Raw genomic sequence first — 22,088 nt, 5'->3', positions numbered from 1 at the left:
AGTCAATCTCACAAGCCGCTTTTGAAAACTAGAGACCATACCTGTGCAGGAGCTTGACCCCGAGAAGCACTGGATTACTAAGGAGTACCTTTTATCATCAAAACCTGAAAACCCACATCTCTGATCCAGCCTGAAGACCTGCCTCCCAGAATAGCATCCTGGGAGCCAGATGCAGCCCCACACACCCTAGGGGAAAAGTAGACCTCTCCTCTCTGCCTTCTGGGGAAATTATGAGAGGCTCAGGTCAGAGTGCAGCACCAAGGGTCCTGGGCCCCATTACCCCTCCTGGCCCCAAAGGCCAGGGCTCAGGGCTGCCGTGTACCATGCCCAGCTCCTGCCACTCAGGATATTCCCACCACTCAGGATATTCCCACCACTCAGCCCACAGCCCCATTCTCCTCTCCAGCCCAGCACAGCCAGGCCCTGCTGCTGACCAGGCCAGCCAGGAACCTGACCTCAGGACCCAGTGGGGACATCTCTGCCAGTGTACTCACTTGTGTGCTTGTAAACGTGCCACACTCTCGAGGACGTGGATGTGTGTTCATGTGCACATTCACGTGTGTGTGCTTCTGTGTTCACGCACAGAGACATGCACACACATGACCTTGTCTCATTATCATCTCGCATTATTCACCCACTTGCCTGACCTCTGCATCTGTCATTAAAATTCTGTTACTCCACCGCTCACGTAAGTGTCACCTCCTCTGCAGGTGCCTTAGAATGACCCTCTCTGACCCCTCCTCTGGTGCCTGCTGGACCACAGAGAGGGCAACTGCACAATGCCTGTCCTTATCTGCCTACTGACTGCAAAGTGCTTCAAGGACAGGGCCCAGGTCTGAGCCACTTTTGCCTCCACAGCGATTGCTGCATTATCTGGGCCACAGTAGACTTTCATATAATGGATAAAATAATGGACAAATGAAGTTAATAAAATTCCTATATAAATAATACATGGGAAGACGAACATTGCCTTAAACCATTAACTCGTGTGTATGAATGTAATTAACCCCAAGAGGTCACTGCTAAGTGTGACTATGGGACCAGTCTCCCAGACTGGGCCACAGACAGTCTCTGGATGCACACACCACAGGAAACCTGCGACATCTGCCTGCAGCCATTCAACCACTTCCCTGAGACACCATTGACCTGTGGTGGAAAATGAACCTGTGAATCCAGGTGGTGGATTTTCCTGTGTGTACATGCAGCCACCTCCTGACAGGGTGCAGAACCCATCCACCTCCTGAAACAATGTCCCTGTGTGTCCTTCAAAGTCAGCCACCCAGAGCAACATCCCCAGGCCACATGGGCTGTCCCTGAGGGAGGTGAAATGTCAATTGTGGTCTGAATGCCTCTCTAGGGGTTGTGAAGGCACAGGGGATGTCCCTGCCTAACTTCACTTAGTGACAAAGCCAGAGACTCCTCCCCCAGAGCCAGCTCTTGGTTGAAATGGTTTGGGGAGGGAAGGACACTAGGTGGGTCCTGCAGTTCCCAGAATTTCTATTCTCTGGTGCCTTATGGTGGAGCTGGCTCAGGGCATTTGCTGAGTGATGAAATATCAGTAAATTAGCAGTCCCTCTGGGCTCCTGTCTGTGCCTGTCTCCTGTCCAGGACCGTCACACCCACCTCGGTCCCAATTGTTGCTTTTGTGTTATTTCCTTACATCTGAAACCCAAAGAAAAAGTACACAAATGAAGTCATTTGGTTTCACAAATTCAGTAAGTACCAGGAGTCCTTCTAAAACTTGTAGAAATTCTTGGAAATTGGTGTTGTTTAACATTAGTCCCCAGGAAACTTCTAGGCTTGGCAAGAATTCAGAAGTGATGGGAACATTTGTTGACATTAACCACTTAACAGTGACTCATCATTGTCATGGTAGGAAGGTCCAGTGTCAAAGTCAACGTCGTAGCCCCTCATGAGCCTAATGCCCAGTCACGTATCGGGATCACCAAGTTGTAGGGCATGTACATCCTGCAGGGTTGCACCCAACAGGAAGACAAGATGTGCACTAGGTGGTGACGCGATGGTTCTGCACATGCAGGGTTGATCGTTCTGAGCCACAGCACTGCATTGTCGGACAGGAATTGGGTGCATACGAAGAAACCTCACCACCCAAGCACAGACAGGTCTCTGCTACACTCAGGGAAGGCTGTTCCTGGTCAGCCTTTTCTTTCTGAACTCCCTTCTCTTAAGAAAGATCTCCAGTCTTGATCTTCACCTGCTCAGACTTGGCATGTACTGAACCCTGTGATCGGCTCTCTGCACCACCTTCTCAGTTTGAGCTCCTGTGGAAGGCTGGACCCCGTGTCCAGGGGGTGTCATAGGCCACTTTCTCCAGGAGCATCTCTGCACAGGGAGGGGACCTGCCCCAGCTCAGCAGATGCGTGGGTCAGGCTGTCCAGCACTCTTCACTGCCCCATGGTCACTTTCACTGTGCTGGAACCACAATAAGCACCCGCCACATCGGCCTATGAGGAAAACTGTGGTGGGTCCAGTCTGTGATCAGGTGCCCACTGGCCTCGAGGCCCGGGCGGCATGACACACCAAGGCTGCAGCAGGTGGCAGAGAGCCACACCCTCCTGGTGGGGAAGCAAGAGAGTGAGAAGGGGCTGGGGTCTGTGTCCCTTCAGAGGCAGGCCCCAGGGACCAAAGGCTGGCACCACCGGATGGCATGCTGTGGGGACAGGATCCAAAGCCTAGCATGGAGAAGTCAACAGTGGGTGAGGGTGTATGTCACAGGGCAAAATGCAAAGGCTTTTGAAATGCAATGTTTTTGTCGTTGTTGTTTTTTTACTTACTTATGAAGTAAAAACAAGCATTTTGACCACACCAGGGAAGAATAAATTCGAATGTCAACCCAGAATTCATGTGTGGTCACACCTGGTGGAGTGCATTATGGGTCCTTCACTTGGGCACCAGTCACCAGTAGAGTGGGCAGTGCTTGGGCCCACAGTCGCCGTGCCCTGAATTATAGGCAACATATAAAACACTCGGCTGTGACCGAGACCCTCAACCCCACAGGTCTTCCAGGGTCTCTGGACCTAGCACAGCGCACAGGGGTGGGGTGGGCATGAGTGTGTACCTGGGTGTGTGTTCACAATTTGGGGAGTAAAAATAGACAGGATTCACCAAATTTTAAGACGATGTACCCAAAGTGACAGAAGCTCTAATCATGGAGGCCTTCAGGGCGATTTGGTCTCTGATGGGGAAATACGTGCAATTTTCTCAGGGATGGCTTGGACAAACCAGCTGACCAGAAGAAACCCTGGATAAGCAGGAAAGTGGCCCCAGTGGCTGGGGCATTTCTGGGGTGGAGAGGGACGTCCTCCCCACTCCCTGACTCACCGGGGCCAGGCGTCCTGGCGTGGAGGACCCTGGTGCTGTCCCTGCCCATAGGATTCCTGGGTTGACATTTCTGCTCCCTGCACCTCCACGCTCTTCCCTCTAAGACTGCCCACCGCAACTCTGTGAGGTCTCAGTGTCACATGTCCCTCCTCAAGGTGCCAGTCACCAGGCTGTGCTATGCACCCTGGCCGTCCCTCTAGGACTACTAAACATGCTCCCTGTCCTGAGTGGACCCCCGCTCTGAGACTGCCCTCCAGGATATGCCCTAAGCTTTTTCTTGCAACCCTCAAATGCCACGCTTGTTGGTCCCTCTTGATGTCTAACCAGATGAGATGAACCCCAGAGAGCAGCCCCACAAGCCTGCTGCAGAGAGAATGGCCATCACTCACTGCTCTCATCCAATAAAGGGTCTTTTTCCCACTTCTATTTTGAAGTCGAGACTTTTCTCCTATTCCTTATATGTCCAGTTATTTTTAAGGACATAGAAGTGACATTTTATATTTTTCTACACTATAATTAATTCTTTGACAGTCCTACAGAGGCATCTTCTGGAAAATGCCAAAAAACAAATAAACAAACAAACAACCAATAAGATGAAACAGAAGAAAACAATAACAGGAACTCACCAGGCAGGTGAGGTAGCCTGAGGGGCCTTATGTGCCGGGCAGAGTCAACTTCTTTCTAGGATTTCTGTTCATGTTTGTCCAAATTATGGTTCCCTTCGGCAAACCAGGAGAGAGATGAATGCTCTTTAGTCTTTTGAAGGAATTATGGCTTTTTTTGCCTCCTTGTGCACGTGTGTACATATGTGTGCTTGTGTGAGCACATGTGTGCATGAGTATGCATGCCTGTATGTATGTACACACATGCCTGTGTGCACGTGTGTGCATGTCTCTCTGTGTGCATGTGCGTGTACATGTGTGCATGTGCATGGGTGTGCACCTCTATGTGCACCTGTGCATGTATATGTGCATATGTGTGTGAATGTCTCTGTCTGCACATGCATGTACATGTGTGCATGCACATGTGTGTGCATGTGTGCATGTCTCTCTGTGTACATGTGCGTGTAAGTGTGTGCATGTGCATGTGTGTGCATTTCTATGTGCACCTGTGCATGTGTATGTGCATGTGTGTGTGAATGTGTCTCTGTGTGCATGTGCGTGTACGTGTACATGTGCATGTATGTGTGCACATACACATGTGTACGCATCTTTCTGTGTGCACCTGTGAATGCGTGTGTGCATGTGTGTGTCTGTGTACAGCTGTGCGTGTGCATGTGTGTGCATGTCTCTGTGCACCTGAGCATGTGTATGTGTGCATGTGTGCCCATCTCTCTGTGTGCACGTGTGTGCATGTGTGCACCTGCAGGGCTGGGGTGGGCCCGGGCTGCGTGTGCCACGAAAGTGCTCTTCATTGAGCTGCTCCGGTCCTATTTCTTACTTAACAGCAAGTTTAATGTCTGCCCTTTCCTTGCCGTCCTCCTGTAGTGCCCCCAGCATCCCTTACCCTCCTCTCCTTTCCTTTTCTATCAACTTTTCATGGAGAAAGCCACCAGGCTCCAGGAGAACAGTGTGGGGCAAGCGGCCCTCCAAGTTGTCTTCCGAGCTGCCAGCCCAGGATTGGGCCCTGCTCCACTGCTCGGAGTCTCAGCACCGAGCACTCTGTGTTGAAGTGCTGGGCCTCATGGAGATCTCGATACGTTTGTTACCAGGACCACCTGAAGCCGCCAGCCGAGCGGCACACTCCATCTCCCGAGAGAAGCTGAGTCCACGTGCACTTGGACATGGTGGTCCCTGGTCCACTTGCATCTTCAGCTCACCGTGCCTCTGGCCCCAAGCAATTCCAGGCTCCAGATGCAAGACCCTAAGGTCAATATCTGAGAAAAGTGCTACCTGCCCCGGGCCTTAGTCCTAGGTTTTCTTCATATCACCTTATCAGGAAAAATCAGAAAAAAAGAATGGCTATAAATTTTATGATTTTATTTCCTCTTTGAGAAAGGAGAGCCATAATATTCTCATGCAGATCAATCTCTTGAATACACATTTTTCATGACGATGGGAAGGAATTCAGATGCAAAGTGGACCACAAGCCGTCTCAGGCACATATCCCCTGCGGCATCTCACTGCATTGCCAATCAAACAGCTCACAGAAGTTGCCAACAGAAATGCCCAAGTCCCCTCTTCAGCTTTACTCTGTGTCCTCTTCCACTCCAGGCACACCTGCAGATTTTATCACATGTGTGTCTGTGTGCTCTCTGTATTTCCTGAATGAAGAAGAGTTTATAAAAGAAACACAGGTAGAGGGATAAGAGTGAACTCTTTCCATCTCACACTTTTCAGCACTCTTTGACTAGAATCTTGCTGATGTATTTATTGTCTTAAAACTAAATTACTCTGCAGATGACATGATTATGAGTTTAGAAAGTTCAGAAGTTTCTGCAAGCTACTAGAATTAAAAGTCAAGTTAGCAAGGTTACTCTCTGTACAAATCAATCAAATTCCCATATAATAAAAAATGCATAGTGGGAAAAATTTATAACTACACGTATAAAACATACAAAAACAAATCAAACGCAAGTGTGCAAGACCTGACACTGAAAACAGCCACATCCCTGAAGGCTACCAGCACCAGTGTGTCCCCAGGTAGGATCTGTGTGGGGCCGGTCTGCTCCCCATGTGCACAGCACAGGGCGAGGGTCTGGGGCCATGTGCCGTCCACAGGGAAAGCCGATTATCCCTATCAATTCACAGGTAAGTGCAGGTGCACTGCAGATCTCAATGTGAAAAATAAAGCCAAAGTTTTTAGAAGAAACAATAGACCATCTTTATGATTGGAGTAAGCAGGGATTTCTTAAAAAGGAGAGAAAAATTGAAGAATTTGGACACAATAAGGTTAAGTACTTGTGATTATCAAAAGACACTATTGAAAGAGCCAAAGGATAAGCCCCAGAGCAAGGGAAAAAAATACTTGCCACATGCCCATCCAACAAAAGATTCACACCCGAAAATGTAACACATCTGACCAAATTAAAAAAACAATAACAACATCATTGGGAAAAAACACAGGCCAAGATGGCCAATGAACACAGTGAAAGGCACCCGACTTTACCATCAGGAACATGCACATCAGATTTCAGAGGGAAACTGAATTCCCCATCTGGAAAGATAACATGCAACAGAGATTCACCGTCAGCTCCGGGGGTTGTGGAATGGCGATGCCCATCATCTTGTAAATGGTAACACTCTGGAAAACAGGGAATTGGTGGACTGAATAATGAACAGCAATGTCTCAGCAGCTGGGAGCTGCAGACCATGCAGGGACTCGTGGTTGAGCCAGTATTACACGTGAAGCTCTAAGGCAGCAAGGACCACTGAGCTGTGACTTCTTGCAGCAATGTGACAGATCTTAGGATGAAGAGCCAGGCCCAGCGACTGCCTCCTACAAGACTCTACTGTGAGAATTCCAAGAGGAAAAACCAAGGTGGTGTCATGGTCAGAGCAGTGGCTGCCGCTGGAGCAGGCAGCAGCGGTGGGCCCAAGGGGCTAGAAGAGAATTCCGGAAAAGGCAGGCATGTTCTGCTCATGAAAGTCCACTGTACATGTGCTGGACACCTGTGACTTCATTCTATAGCTCAAGGATGCCCTTCTTCAATAAGAAGTCTTCCAAACTATGTCTCTTCATATAAAACCACACACCTTGATCATGTAATGATTCTTCCAAACCTTTATTTTGATTTTAATGTGATTTTTATGGCTTACTGGAGTTCAGAATTCTTGACCTGCTTGATAATCTTGCTCACATTCGTCAGTCAGCTCTGCCATATTAATTCTGACTCCCAGAGAGTCTTCAATATAAAATTCACACATTCATAAAACATTTTTTTTACACCCTACCTTCAAGGTCTCAATAAATTTTGGCATTTTTGTGTTGAGAAATGTTTTCATGTGAAGTCATCTATCAACAGTGTCTTTCAGCATGAAATGCCCACCGTGGACTTCTCCTGGGTCCTCTCAGGCCCATGGTGCAGGTCCACTGCAGAGGAAGGGCAGCAACACACTTTGGAAAAGAGGACCCTGTGGGGCCAGGCAATCCTGCACTCTAGATCCCATGTGCCTCCTCCCACTTCCCTGGGAGCTGTGAGCCCGCTGGGTTGCCTGGCACAAGAGCAGGCTTCCTTTCCCTGCGCCTGCCGCTGGCCCCTGGAGGGCCCCATCCAGGGAAGGGGAACGGCCTGCAGGAGGTGGACGGGTGGCCCAGGCTGTCCTCTGTCTTTGGAGCCTGCCAGGGGTGGGTGCCCTGCTTCCAGCCAGACCTGTTTCCTTCCTGGCCACAGGTCCACAGGCCAGTGAGGGAAGGCTGGGTCTTATCAGCTTCCTCCAAAACCTTTCCTCCTCAATCTCTCTCTCCCTTAAAAACAACAAAAACAAAACAAAACAAAACAGTGATTCTAAGGGTTTCAGGAATATGCAAATTCCTCTCTCCGACATACCAAGAGATCCATGGTCTTGGTTCATAGTGGCCGTAGTATCTATGGATATCTTACTCTGATCATGTGTCAAGAAAAGGAGGGCAACCACAGAGGTGGTCTCTGCTGCCTGCCCACCACAGAACCTGGTCGGGAGCCAGTACCAAACTGTCCTTCAGAGCCTTCGGCTTCTGCTTGTCCGCCTCTTTACCCTGCGACCTGCACCCTCTGCACAGCGCTACCAGCCCAGCCCACACACCTGCGCAGGAGCAAACACTCCGGCTCAGGCCCACGGGTGGTTTTGAGAGTGCTCTTACCACGTGGCACTTACACTTGGCACGGTGCAGCCTGGCTTGCTGCTGGGTTCTTGTCCCCTTCCCGGGCAGGTAGGCAGCTGCCCCCCCCCCCCCCCCCCCCCCCCCCCCCCCCCGTGAAGCCATGCAGCCTTGCGGGAGCCCTCGGGCTGGGAATGCATGCTGTTCCAAGGCTGCCGTGATTATGTGAACTTGAAGCAGTGCTTGGGTCTGAGAATTGTCCTTGAGTGTGTTCTGCAATAAATTATTTAAGTGAGATGTGAAAGAACTAATTGGTTAATAACCACAATTGGGATTAAAGAGTAATTTTGATTTTCAAAAGATGCTTAAAAGGATAAATATTCAGTTGTCTCATTTTGCTATTAAAAAGAAATAAGCCTCCTTAAATGACTTCACATAATGGAAAAAATAGGTGGGTTAAATGCTACCCTCCTTGTGGAGGTGACAAGCCATTGTCAAAGCTCCTGCTGGTGGCGGGCACCTGGGAGCAGGCCTGTGCGTTGCCTCGAGGACATGGGCTGTGATCACTTGTGTCCTGTGCACTGCGCAGGACAAAGACAAAATCCTGCTGAACAAAGGACACCTTTCTGGCCCCAGAAGGGGGCTTAAATTTTAGATGCTTAAGTGACCCAGCTCAGGCCTTGCTTAGCAAGAGTGTAGGGCACAGGAGCACAGTGAAGGGGTTGGCAAGAGCTTTGCCTTCCAAATCGGCCAAGTAGCAGGAGCCCTGGGGTGGGGTCTGCAGAGGGAAGCGGACCTGGGCTTTAGGGAGGAAAGGGAAGGGCCACAAGGAAGGAGATCTAGAGGTGAAGGAGGGACCCGCACCACACGCTGTCGCTCCCACTTGTGCCAAGTCTGGCTCAGTCCTGGCAAATCCTGTGCAGACCACGGGTAGATTTTTAAAAACTACATCATCTGTGTGGATGCTACCTGGGTAGGATTGGTGCTGTCCTTCCTAGCAGTGATTTATAGGACACTGTATGACTAAGAAGCAATCAGATTTCCAGGTAGCTGACTGAATTCAGGTCCTCCTCAGTTGTAGAACCACAGGGCCACCTTTGTTTCTCACAGTGGTTTAGCCAGGACTTGAATGTAGTAAGTGCTCAGTAAGTACTTATAGATGTAGTAAGTACTCAGTGAGTCTTTGTAGATGTTGTAAGTGCTTGGTAAGTACTTACAAATAGAATAAGTGCTCAGCAAATATTTACACAAGGCCTGAGCACAGAATTCAGCTTTCTCCCTTTTTGAGCACAAAAGGGAATAAAGATGTATTTCAAGTTCTGAGGTTCCGGGTGTTTGGTTTTAGGAATGTGTGGTCAAGACCTTCAGGGCTTAATTCTACAGACAACCAGGTACTGTGTCAGGACAACTGAGCTAAACCTGGAAACGGTTTGATCCAGGCATACATTTATAATTATATCCACAAATTCAGTACACTTGCCAGGTCTAATTCTGGAAATTCTAGAAATGCTAGATTCTTTCCATGCAGTGATAAAGGAGTACCATTTCATGACCCACAGCTGATGTTTGGTTTCTTACTCCATTTATAACCAAGTCACTTCCCAAATGTGATTTCTTCCAAGAAATTTCTAATCTGAAAGGAAGTCCAAATTGGCACAGACGCAGCAACCTTCTTGGCACAAGTGATATTTAGGAAGCAGCACCCTAACCCTCCAGCAGCCGTCCTGTGGCAAACACTGCTCATGTGTGCCTGGTAGGAAGGGATGGCCTCACAGTCAGGCAGAGCCCAGGGATACCCACTGCCTCCTCTTAACCTCCCGCAGCCTCTGCCTCCCAGGTCCCTCTGCCTCCACCCACTGGAGAAGACACACTCACCTGGTGGCCCTGAGGCCCTGCCTGCCTTCCCACCTGGCTCCCGGGCCCCACCCAGGCACGGGCCCTTCCATCCTCTCGGAGCCTCTAGCACCCTCCAGCACCCTCTCTCGCTGGGGGGCAATCATGGACTTCCGTCCCAGGAGATCTGGGTGAATGTCACATGTGGTCAGTCCATGGAGCTGAGAGAAGGCGTGCTCCCAGGAAGCTCTACAGAGAGAAGACTTGAGCCAAAGGTCATCAGACCAGTGTTTCCTAGTTCAACTGCTATTCACAGGTTTTCCTGAGCTTCTCTCTGAAACATGAATCAAGCTGCTGAAGGAGAAGGAGAGCTGCTCACAGTCCACACTGCCTTGGCCTGGAGCCCTGAGCTCCTCCTGGCCTCCGGCCCCGCTGTCCACATAGGTGGGACAAGGGTGCTCACCCCCGCTCCGCGGTCTGCCACTTTGCGAAGCCACGTCCCTCTCCTGTGTGAGGGCCCTCTCGGCTGCACCCTGGCTCCCTCACCTGCCTCCCAGCTCTGTCCTCCATGGGGCCTGCTTCTCCGGGCCTGCTTCCTAGGTAAGGGTGCGACCCACGCCCTAGGAGCTACAGTTCTTCATTTCCTTAAATAAAATGTGTTGAGGAATAAGAAAAGCCGATGCCTAGGAACACAGTTCCTAATGAATGATCCCTTGAACACAGGGCCCCTTTGGCAGATTCCAACACAGATGAAAATCCCCGGGAACCTGTTGAGTTTACCCGAAGATGTGAGGACAGAGGTCAGTGTGACCAGGCCGAGGAGTCTGCACTAACCATCCCATGAGGTGAGTGGACCATCTCTTCACATTATCAGAGAGAAAGTCAGAAAAGGTGGAAACAAAGGGATAAAAAGGCCATCCCAAAAGCTGGCTACTCGTCCCTCACAGTGTGTCTAAAGCTCTTCTAACACTTTCAGAAACTCATACTAGTGCCCCATGGAGAAAAATGTCATTAGTATTCTTAAATGTACTTAGATGCCCTGTGGAACCCATTTTCACTGCATAGTATTAGTCAATTTATATATAAGATGTTTGTGAAAGAATAATCTGAAGGCACCTGAAAGAAAATAGTTGTTATTCTTTTAAAAAATATTGAAAATTTAAATAGTACTGGTAGTGCATTTGGTTAGGGTGGCAAGACAGAAGGACATGGGGAGAGAAACTGGGATAGGACTGTCCGCTGGAGAGGGACTAAGTGAGAGCTCTCCACACCTCCTCTGCTGAAGGCGGCACGTGTTGGTGTGCAAGACCCTGGAGAGCCTGGGCGCCCTGCAGGCTCCCTGGACTGGAGACAGCTGGCCTGAGGGTAGAGGGCGAGCGGTTTCAGAAGTCACAGAATGGCCTCTGACTTAACCCCTGGCTGACAACCTGAGTACTCAGGAACCCAGAAGGCCATGGATGACCACATTCCACTCTGGTGCAGGCACATTAGTGCTCTAGCAAGACAGGGCAGACAGCCCTCAGAAGAACACAAAATCCAAAGTTGCCATATGTGTCATCTACAGTGTCCCATTGCAAACAAGAATGATTAACCCTGGGCGCAGAGAGGAGGGGCCACACAAAACTAGTTCCTTCCTGTAGTCCTTGACTTGGAGCTAGTGGTCAGTAACTGAAGATTAGCTCTCACACATACGTTCAAATAATCAAAGATGATCCATAACTCAATAAAAATACATGATTAGTGAGTGATAGAATAAACCAATGAAGACATGAAAACTGTATAAAACTACATAACTATATTAAAAAGCCACAAATTCCAGAGCTGAAAAGCACATTGTGGAATAAAAATCAGCTGAATAGGTCTGTCAGCACATGGACATGGAAGAAGGAGTCCACTTAAAAAGGACAGATCCATAAAAATCCAATGTTAGGAGCAAGGAAAAGACAGAGTAAAGCTGAAGAGACTCTCAGGTCTTGGGAACAGGATGAGGCTTTCCAACACACCTACAAGTGGGGAATCATAGAACAATCAGAGCACTAGTGCCTGGAATTCTCCATCGATTTGCAAATCTATAACACTCTAAGTAAGTGCCCTAGAAGAAAAAATGCGTCTGGATGCATTACGCTCCTGCCACGAAAACCTCAGAGAGCACACCTTGAAAGCCGTCAGGACAATTCGTGCTCTGAAAGGAACAATGTGACTTATGGGTGTTTTCATCCAGAAGAGTGGGAAGCATGGAGGCTGGGATAAAATATTCAAAGTACTGAAAGAAAAATCATATAGCCCACAAATCTGTCTCTTACACACAAAGACAGAAAAGGATCTTAGATAAGCAAATGCTGATGGAATTCTTGCAGCAGACACGCAGTATAAAAACATCCAGAGAGGTCTTCAGAGTGAAGGCTTCAAGATGAACCCTCAGATCCACAAAAGAAGTGATGAACACAGGGACTGGTAAATACACAGTAGAAATCAGACTTTATTGATTTGGCCTTATTTTGAAATACAGTAGTGGCTTAATACATGTTGTGTATTTCTTTGGTTCTCTTGACTTTATTAAACACACATGACCACTTAAAACAAAGTTTATAAAGTACATTTTAAGGTTTATGATGTATATTGATATGATATATATGGCAATAAGTCACAAAGGAGTGGACAAATGAGGACGCTCTGACATGAAGTTCTCACTTGGTTGTGGGTGAATGTCAGTATTAACTGGAGGTGAAACATCACCTACAGCAACAAAGAAAACCAGCTAAATAGTCAACACAAAAATTAGAAAGACACAGTAAGACATTCGACACGAAAGAAACAGCAACTGAATAGGAGACACGAAAGGGACAAGACCCATTTAAATCACAGAGCCACAGTTTAGACTTACAGTAGAACCGGACAGTTCCGCTGACCACTCCAGGTCAGTGGTTGGGACTGTGGCCTCACAGGCAAACGTGGCCTGAAGTTTGCTGTCATTGCTCTGTGAGTTCAGCATTGCTCTGTTGGGTGAGGAAGAGGAAGAGGAAGATGAAGACGCTGGTGACCATGAAGAGGGAGGGCAGGGGATGAGTAGAAGTGCTCCTGATGTCAACCATCCTGTGGCCGCAGTAGGACTACCAGCCCCCTGTGACACTTGGACTGCTGTCACTTGGACTGGCAAAAATCAGCCATTTTCAGACTGGTTAAAAGAAGAAATCACATTAGACTTTGCTCGACATCAATACGGACCTGGTGGACATTTTAAAAATGGTAATAAAGAAATTATATGAAAAAATTCATGTTTGCAACTTTGATACTTTAGATGAAGTCGAAAAATTCTTCAAAAACTAGGAATTATAAAATGGACTGGAGGAGGCGGAGAAATCCCAGCCACCTATGTCTACTATGGACATTTAAATAAGAGTTAAAACTAGACCCACGCATGCCCGTGTAAGCACCTCCAGGCCCAGATGCTTCCACTAGTGAAGGATCTCTAAGAAGCGAGAGAAGGAAAGCATTCCCAGATCTAGGATTTCAGTTTTCTCTCAGTCCACCAAAAGGGAAAAAAATCCCAAGAAATGTAAAGACTGGTATTCTCAAAAAACACGGATGTGAAAATTCTTATCAAAGTATGTGCAAACCAAGGAGACCGCATAAAAAAAGGGTGCCAGACACACAGGAGGTGGGTGCATCCAGGAAGGCAAGGTTCAGTGACCACCCGAGGGTAGACTGACGGGAAGCTTCACTACTGTAATCAGATTCAGATCCTCTCAAGAGATGCAGAGAAACACCGGACCACAGGAAGCCCAGATTCGAGGTGGCGCTCTTCATGCACAGGAGTAAGAGACCCTTCACCTTGATGCAAGGAGTCTGTGAACACAGCTAAGTCTGTATTTAGTGGAAAAAACACCTGCAGGTTTCTGCTTATAGTCAGGAGCAAGGCAAAATGTCTCCTTTCATTGTTTTATCTAAAGTTTCACTGGAAGTCATCCTACAAATATGACAAGAAAAATCTAAAGTAATTTGGGCCTGAAAATGAAATATTTTATTTTTTTCATAGGTGATATGAATGTTTACACAGAAATACTGAGGAAATTACAAAATAAGCTATAATTACTACGTGCATTTTACAAGGTTTCAGGACATTATGGAAACACACAAAATCCATTTTACTTTTTAATGCTAATCTTAAAACCATTCAAAACACCCATTTACAATGATATAAAAAATAAGGTACTAAGAAATAAATTTAACAAACTATGTAAAGCACATGTGCCCTGGATGCTAATAAACAAAGAAATGTCACAGTGTCAAAATACGTGGAGAAAGATCCTGAATCCACCAACTGGAAGACTCATTATCATGAAGATGGAACTCTTCTCCAGGCTGACCTATAAACTTAATCAATATCCTTGAAAATACATGTAGAATTTTGTGGAAATTCATGAGCTCATCCTAAAATGTGTATGGAAATTCAAGACACCAAGGATAGTCAGTTTCTTAAATGACCAAAGCCTGAGGAGTTTGTCTGATTTAAGCCTTCTCTAAATACTGCATGTTCCAGACAGCAAGTATTACAGAAGGACGGACACACAGGTCAGCAGAACAGAATTAAGAGTCCAGAAACGAATCAGCTTATGAGCTCAGCTGAATTTTGAAAAATGTGCCTTGGTTATTTTTAGAGAAAAGAATTGCTTTTTAAATAAATGTTGCTAAAATATCTGGGTATCTGTGTGGATAAAAAGAACTTTGACCCTTTCCTCACACTACACACAGGTATCATTCAAATGAGTCAGAGGTCTAAACTTTATAACTACGAATATTAGGGGGAAAATAGGAGAAAACCAACCTCTGTGGTCTTGGATTAGGCAAAGTTTCTTAAATAAGTCATGAAAAATACGAGTCATAGAGGAGAGAAGGCGGCTGAGTTGGCCTTTCTTCTAAGGATGCCATTAAGAAACAAAAGCGCTAGCCACAGGCGAGGGAAGTGCCTCAGACTCTGGACACAAATGACCCCTCTGTCAAGAGGCAGAGAGCAACTGCAGGAGGGATGGGGTGGAGCACTGTGTCAGAAAGAAGGTGGGGGTGGTCCTCCGCACCTTGGCCTCTGAGGCACATGTTGGAGGCCATAGAGGAACAAGTGCCCAAATGGGAGCAGGTGTATGGGCAGCTGGGTGGGTGGGAGTGGGAGGGACAGCTCAGCCGTGTCTTCTAGGCTTGGAATACACGTGCCACAAGGCCCTAGACCATGCTCCTGGGCCTTATCCACTAGCAAGGAGACATGTCCCCACCAAGATCTGGATGCAGACATTCAGGAAGGTCATGAGCAGGAAACAAGCCAAGTGCCGGCAGAGACTAGTAAATGTTGGCACTCCACCCCCCAAGGAAATGCCACCTCTCACCTGAATGTCACTGACTGCCCCCCCTGACAAGTACCTGGGTAGATTGTAAAGTCAGCAAAGTTGGGGCAAAATCTCTGTAGATAGAGTTCCACTGTCCAGGGTTCTAATGAAGTCAGTGTGACTACAGGATGCCCCTCTGCCACTGCGTGGAGCCAGGGTAGAGATGGAGGCTGAACACTGATGGACAGCAGGGAACTCTGGGAGGAGGTGGGGATGAGCACCAAGGAACAGCGGGGAACTCTGGGAGGAAGTTGGGGCTGACCACTGAGGGACAGCGAAGAACTCTGGGTGGAGGTGGGGGCTGGACACTAAGGGACAGCTGGGAACTATGGGTGCAGGTGGGGGCTGACCGCTGAGGGACAGCGGGGAACTATGGGTGGAGGTGGGGGCTGGCAGCTGAGGGACAGTGGGGAACTATGGGAGGAAGTGGGGGCTGGCCGCTGAGGGACAGGGGGAACTATGGGTGGAGGTGGGGGCTGGCCGCTGAAGGACAGCAGGGAACTATGGGTGGAGGTGGGGGCTGAGCACCGAGGGACAGCGGGGAACTATAGGTGGAGGTGGGGCTGACAGCTGAGGGACAGCGGGGAAGTTTGGGTGGAGGTGAGGCTGAACGCTGAGGGACAGCGGAGAACTATGTGTGGAGGTGGGGGCTGGCAGCTGAGTGACAACGGGGAACTATGGGTGGAGGTGGGGCTGATCGCTGAGGCACAGAGGGGAACTATAGGTGGAGGTGGGGATGACTGCTGAGGGACAGCGGGGAACTATGGGTGGAGGTGGGGCTGACCGCTGAGGGACAACGGGGAACTATGGGTGGAGGTGGGGCTGACCGCTGAGGGACAGCGGGGAACTATGGGTGGAGGTGGGGCGGACCGCTGAGGGACAGCGGGGAACTATGGGTGGAGGTTGGACTGACCACTGAGGGATAGCGGGGAACTATGTGTGGAGGTGGGGCTGACCGTTGAGAAACAGTGGGGAACTATATGTGGAGGTGAGGCTGACCGCTGAGGGACAGCGGGGAACTATGGGTGGAGGTGAGGCTGGCCACTGAGGGACAGCGGGGAACTAAGGGTGGAGGTGGGGCTGAGCACCGAGGGACAACGCGGAACTATGGGTGGAGGTGGGGCTGACCGCTGAAGGACAGTGGGGAACTATGGGTGGAGGTGGGGGCTGGCCACTGAGGGACAGCGGGGAACTAAGTGTGGAGGTGGGGGCTGGCAGCTGCGGGACAGTGGGGAACTATGGGTGAAGTAGGGGGCTGAGCACCGAGGGACAGCGGGGAACTATATGTGGAGGTGAGGCTGACCTCTGAGGGACAGTGGGGATCTATGGGTGGAGGTGAGCCTGGCCACTGAAGGACAGTGGGGAACTAAGGGTGGAGGTGGGGCTGAGCACCGAGGGACAGCAGGGAACTATGGGTGGAGCTTGGTCTGACCGCTGAGGGACAGGTTGGAACTATGTGTGGAGGTGAGGCTGACCGCTGAGGGACAGCGGGGAACTATGGGTGGAGGTGGGGCTGACCGCTGAGGGACAACGGGGAACTATGGGTGGAGGTGGGGCTGACCGCTGAGGGACAGCGGGGAACTATGGGTGGAGGTGAGGCAGACCGCTGAGGGACAGCGGGGAACTATGGGTGTAGGTGGGGGCTGGCAGCTGAGGGACAGTGTGGAACTATGGGTGAAGTAGTGGACTGAGCACCGAGGGACAGCGGGGAACTATATGTGGAGGTGAGGCTGACCGCTGAGGGACAGCGGGGAACTATGGGTGGAGGTGAGGCTGGCCACTGAGGGACAGCGGGGAACTAAGGGTGGAGGTGGGGCTGAGCACTGAGGGACACTGCGGAACTATGGGTGGAGGTGGGGCTGACCGCTGAGGGACAGGGGGTAACTATGGGTGGAGGTGGGGCTGACCGCTGAGGGACAGCATGGAACTATGGTTGCAGGTGGGGGCTGGCCGTTGAGGGACAGCGGGGAACTATGTATTGTTGACTTTGGCCTGTAGCTGTCACTTTACTATGTGTCCTGCTCCCTCCCTCCCTGCCTACTCCTGCCCTTGTGATTAATTTAGCACATCTCAGAATATTTATTGTCTCATGCCCCAGAAATAATAACTGGAAGTGGTGAATAAAAGTGCAGTGAAGGAAAAGATGAGCTGAATGGCCTGGACCCCAGGTACGCTGACTCTACAGTCACTCAGCTGCTTATAGAGAGTGTGGACAGCAAAGGGTCATGTGGCCCTTGAACCCCAGGCTTGATGGCAGAGTCCTGACTCATGGCTCTCACATCTCCCTGGAAACTGTGACCCACCACCTCATGTAATCTCAGCCCTGTACAGTGTGAAAAAACATGTGCGGTTGTCACATCTAAACAAGCCAGGAAACAACATCCCACTGTGTTTGAAATGTGCAGGAAAGACCATTTCACTCTCACCAGGTCAACACTAGTAAAATCCTCAGGGTGTCTCTGCACATGTGCCCATAAGAGTGGGCCCATGAATGGCCGGCATGTCCTGGGAGTCGTGTCCTGAGTCGCTGAGGGGTCTGTGAAGGCCTGGCTGCCCAGCTCTTGCTGCCTCCTCCTGAGCTCTGCACTCCCTGCCTGCCTGGGTGGGGGTGGGGGGGGCAGGGACACAGGTCACTCTGGCCACCAGCAGCCACACTTCCTTCAAGGCACATGAACTTCTTCCTATCACCTTTAGGGAACAAATCTCTCCCAGGATTCTGATTCTACCAGGGACTACTGGCAGTCTGGTGACCTCTCACGAGAGCAGGTTGGGGACAGCTCTGAAAGCACACCATCTGTCCCCTCCCATTTCTTGTCTGTTAGTCCTGGGCTCCTCCCCTGCATTCCTGCTTGGGCCTTCTCTGCTCTGTCCCCTTCTGCTCTGAACTCACAGCCATCCAGACTTTCACATGGTTGTCTTCCTATGGGCCACAGTACTGTTCTTTGCACATCCTGACCCTTGTCCTGGCCTCTGACACATTGGATTCTCATGGGAAAGTCAAAGATGGTGATTATTATCTTTAGAGACCAGAAGGAAAGCAACCGATGTTCTGATGCTGCATGTGTGGCTGACATGGTCCACTGAGAGCAGAGGCTCTACATCATGTAAGCTGTGGAGTTGCCAGAGATACCTGTCCAGTCCTCTGTGCAGTCAGAGATGTGGCCATTAGCAGCTATGGATGGCTTTGTCCTGTGGCCATGCAGACACTGAGCCAGTTGTTCTGCCCTGTGTGGGGGAGGGCAGTTGGAGGAGCAGCCCATGCCCAGCTCTGGGCACAGAACTTCTGTCCCATTGGGATCCAGAACCATTACCCAACTCTGTGACCCCAACTTCTATGTATAACTAGAGCCCCTCAGGGCACCCATTGTCCTGAAAAATGAGATGGTCACTGTTCCAGGCAACAGGAGCTCAGAGGCAGGTCTTGAGCTTCATGGTGCTCAGTTTTCTGGAGTGGAGAGGGGGCCCTGGGTTGTGGAACAGGTGTTGGCCATAAATGTCTAAGCTCACTGTAGCCAACCTAAGGTGAAGCAGACATGGTGCCACAGCACTGCAATCCCAGATAATGAAGAGGCTGAGTGAGACCACTGCAGAACTGAGGATAGTTTGGAAACTGATATATGGGCTCAAAAAAAGGGGGGGGACCTTGCAGTTTAAGTCCTCCATTGCCAGCCAAGTAGGGGGTCCTAACTGGATCACCAGAAGTGAAACCAACCAACAAACAAAAAAGCAAAGAGCAATTCCATGAAAACAATAAATCATTAAAATAAGCAAAGTAACATGTACATGTATGCAAATATTTGTATTTCTGATGCATATTTATACAGATGTATCAGTACAATTTGAGTTTTATATAGTATATATATGGCATGTAGTACTCCTTTTATTGCTAAGAATGATGAAACTGTGGGTAAGACTAGTCTCTGGGGGGGGGGGTTTGCTGACCCTCCTCTTTGGCAACACCAGGGTCTTTGTATCAGGACTAGTGAGCTCAGCACTGAGCACAGCCACCCAGAGAGTCAGGCCCAGTGCTGACTCCTGGTCTTCACCTCACCCTGGCTGTGGGCTCTCTGCTTGGCTCAGCCCCCGGGGTGTTGGGCACCTTCCCTCCCTGTATCCCTGCATGGCAGCCTGAGGGCAGAGCCTGTGTTCTGCCAGGCCCTCAGTATTATTTCTCCTAAGATCAGGTGCTTCCTCACAACCCAGGACCAGAGCCCACAGCTCTTGGAAAGCACCAGCCTTAGCTCAGCCCTGGATGACCCCTGCTGGAGCCTCTCCCAGTTAGTCCATTGCCTGAAGGACTGAGCTGGATTTTAATGCACAACCCTCATTTCTACAGTTGCAAACCAAGGTTGTAAAAAATGAGGAAAATCAGAATATGATTCCATTTTTATTCTCAGGGCCTAGCTTTCTCCAACACTCCAGAAAAAAAAGATTGTCTTAGGATCCCACTTTCCTACTGAATCCCACTTAGAAACATAATGAGGCTTACAGAGCAAAGCTCTCCACCCTGCACAGTGGCGAGCCCCCTCCTCCAGTTTACTGAGCACCAGCTCTGTGCTGCTGTGCATGGTGTGGACAGGTGAGCCTCTTCCAGCCCAGGCAGGAGCAGGGATGGGGGGCACATGGGATCAGCTCAGGGGCCTATGACAGCAGAGAGGGATGGGCATGGTTTCTGGGAGGATTATGATTCCTCTTGAGTAAAGTGGAGCTGAAGCCCTGGCTGCTCTTCTTCATGGCCCAGACATGGAGGTTGTGACAGTGAGAGCCACTCAGCCTTCCTTGGCCCAGGAGACATCAAGCCCAGGTTTGACAGCTAATGTGCTGAGGATGAAAAACACAGATAGAGGAAACCTGGGTCCTTTCTGCTTTCACTGACTTTTGCAAATCCCCACATATTCGACCTCCTTGGCTTATTTGTTAAACCATCCCTAGAGTGATGCAAGAAACTAAAACTTCCTTCCCAACTCACTCTTACTTCTCCAGAAAGGACATATGGGGGAAGAGCCTGTCTGGGCTTGAGCCCTGCTGCTCTGGAAAGACAGGGAGCATCCCATGTTAGTGCTGGAAAGACTGAGGCAGGAAGTGCTGGAATCACAATAGGAATTCTCCCCTGACCTCTCAGTCAGGGTAAGCCACTCTCAACTGAAACCCCAAATCTTCAAAGACTTACAAATTCAACTCTCTTTCTGTCTTCATAGCTCTGTTTATACCCTATACCTGAAATATTCTCTCTCTTATTCTAAATTCCTCTCTTCTCAAGGGAATGTAATAGAATTGTCCTTAGGAAATATTAAAGCTGGGTGCAGTTGTGCATGCTTATACTCCCAGCAGCCAGGGAAGTTGAGGAAGGAGAATATCAAGTTCAAAACCAGCTTCAGCAATTTAGCAAGGCCATAAATAACTTAGCAACACCCTGTCTCAAAATAATATATATGGCTCAGAATGTTGCTCAGTGGCTAAGTGCCCCTAGGTTCAATCCGTGAAACTCCAAAAAGAAAGGAGAAAGAAAGAAAGAAAGAAAGAAAGAAAGAAAGAAAGAAAGAAAGAAAGAAAGAAAGAAAGAAAGAAAGAAAGAATAAAGAAGAGAGGGAGTTAGGAAGGGAGGGAAAGAAAAAGAAGGGGAGAAAAAATTACTATAAACCATTTTCAGAACCATAAAGACAGCAATAGATGTCAATAGAGGACAATGGAATGAATCTTTCCTGTGGACCCTGAGGGAAACATTTTCTGCAGGCAAATTTATACTGTCCAATCTGACTTGGGACACCTGAAGACATGGGGCCTGCACTGAGTGACAGATGAGCCAACCCTGCAGCTATACCCAGCCTTCCCAGCCCTGCTGATTTGCATGTGCCCACAGAACAGCCCACTGCTCTGAGGACTTCTTAAGAGGCTGCTCACACCCTGTGTTGGAGTCACTCCCCTTTAGGACACAGCATGGCCATGAGGGCTTCTGCTCAGCTCCTGGGGCTCCTGCTGCTCTGCCTCCCAGGTAATAAAAGACAACACTGAGAATGTACTCAATGAACTGTGGTCAGTGCTACCTACCTCTGCCCAGAAGTCCTCATAAGGCACATCTAATTGTGTGCACCTTTGTTTTATTTTCTTGTTTCCAATATCAGGTGCCAGATGTGACATCCAGATGACTCAATCTCCATCCTCCCTATCTAAATCTGTAGGAGACAGTCACCATCACTTGGTGATCAAGTCAGGGCATTAAAAATTACACTGGTACCAGCAGAAACCAGGGCAAGCTCCTAAGCTCCTCATTCATTGGTCAACTAGTATGGGATATGGGGTCCCATCGAGGTTGATTGGCAGTGGATATGGCAAAGATTTCACTCTCACCATCAGCAGCCTGGAGCCTGAAGATGTTGTCACTTATTACTGTTGTACAAGGCTACAGGGCCCCTTCCACAATGATACAGGTCATGACAAAATCCTCTCAGGGAAGCAGAAGTGTGAGGCTTGGCTGCTCCAACTGCTCCTCCTGCTGAGGGCACTGCTCAGAGGCAGCTGGGCTCTAAAGGGCACTGGGAGGTTTTGGTAGAAGGAACCAGGATCTCATCTGAAGCCTCACTCTTTTCTCTGCTCAGCACTAGCAGGCAGGCATGGAAATGCATCACCTTGTTTAATAAAGGACAGGATGCCTACAACTGAGAACATGAGTTATGGCATTGGTTTAGATTCAGGCATCACAGATGAAGTTGCTATAAATATTAAAAGCAGAAATTTTTAAAATAAAGATAATGAGAGTCTAAGTGACAGTTTCCTGTATTTTTTGGATGGAACTAA

General features: G+C 49.1%; 1 protein-coding gene across 1 annotated transcript in view; it reads right to left on the bottom strand.

The window, feature by feature from the left end:
- LOC144256032 (tyrosine-protein kinase JAK2-like) overlaps positions 1–22,088 on the bottom strand; it is a 75,272-nt gene that overhangs the window by 10,565 nt on the left and 42,619 nt on the right. The window contains 4 exon segments of the mRNA XM_077801204.1: positions 8,550–8,708; positions 9,991–10,164; positions 12,039–12,097; positions 12,800–12,948. Of these exon segments, the coding sequence (XP_077657330.1) occupies positions 8,550–8,708; positions 9,991–10,164; positions 12,039–12,097; positions 12,800–12,948 (541 nt within the window).

The sequence above is a fragment of the Urocitellus parryii genome, chromosome 7 (genome assembly GCF_045843805.1).
Source record: "Urocitellus parryii isolate mUroPar1 chromosome 7, mUroPar1.hap1, whole genome shotgun sequence".
In the NCBI taxonomy this organism is placed as follows: domain Eukaryota; kingdom Metazoa; phylum Chordata; class Mammalia; order Rodentia; family Sciuridae; genus Urocitellus; species Urocitellus parryii.
Note: the sequence above shows the minus strand (reverse complement) of the source record. Positions and strands in the feature narration are given on the sequence as shown.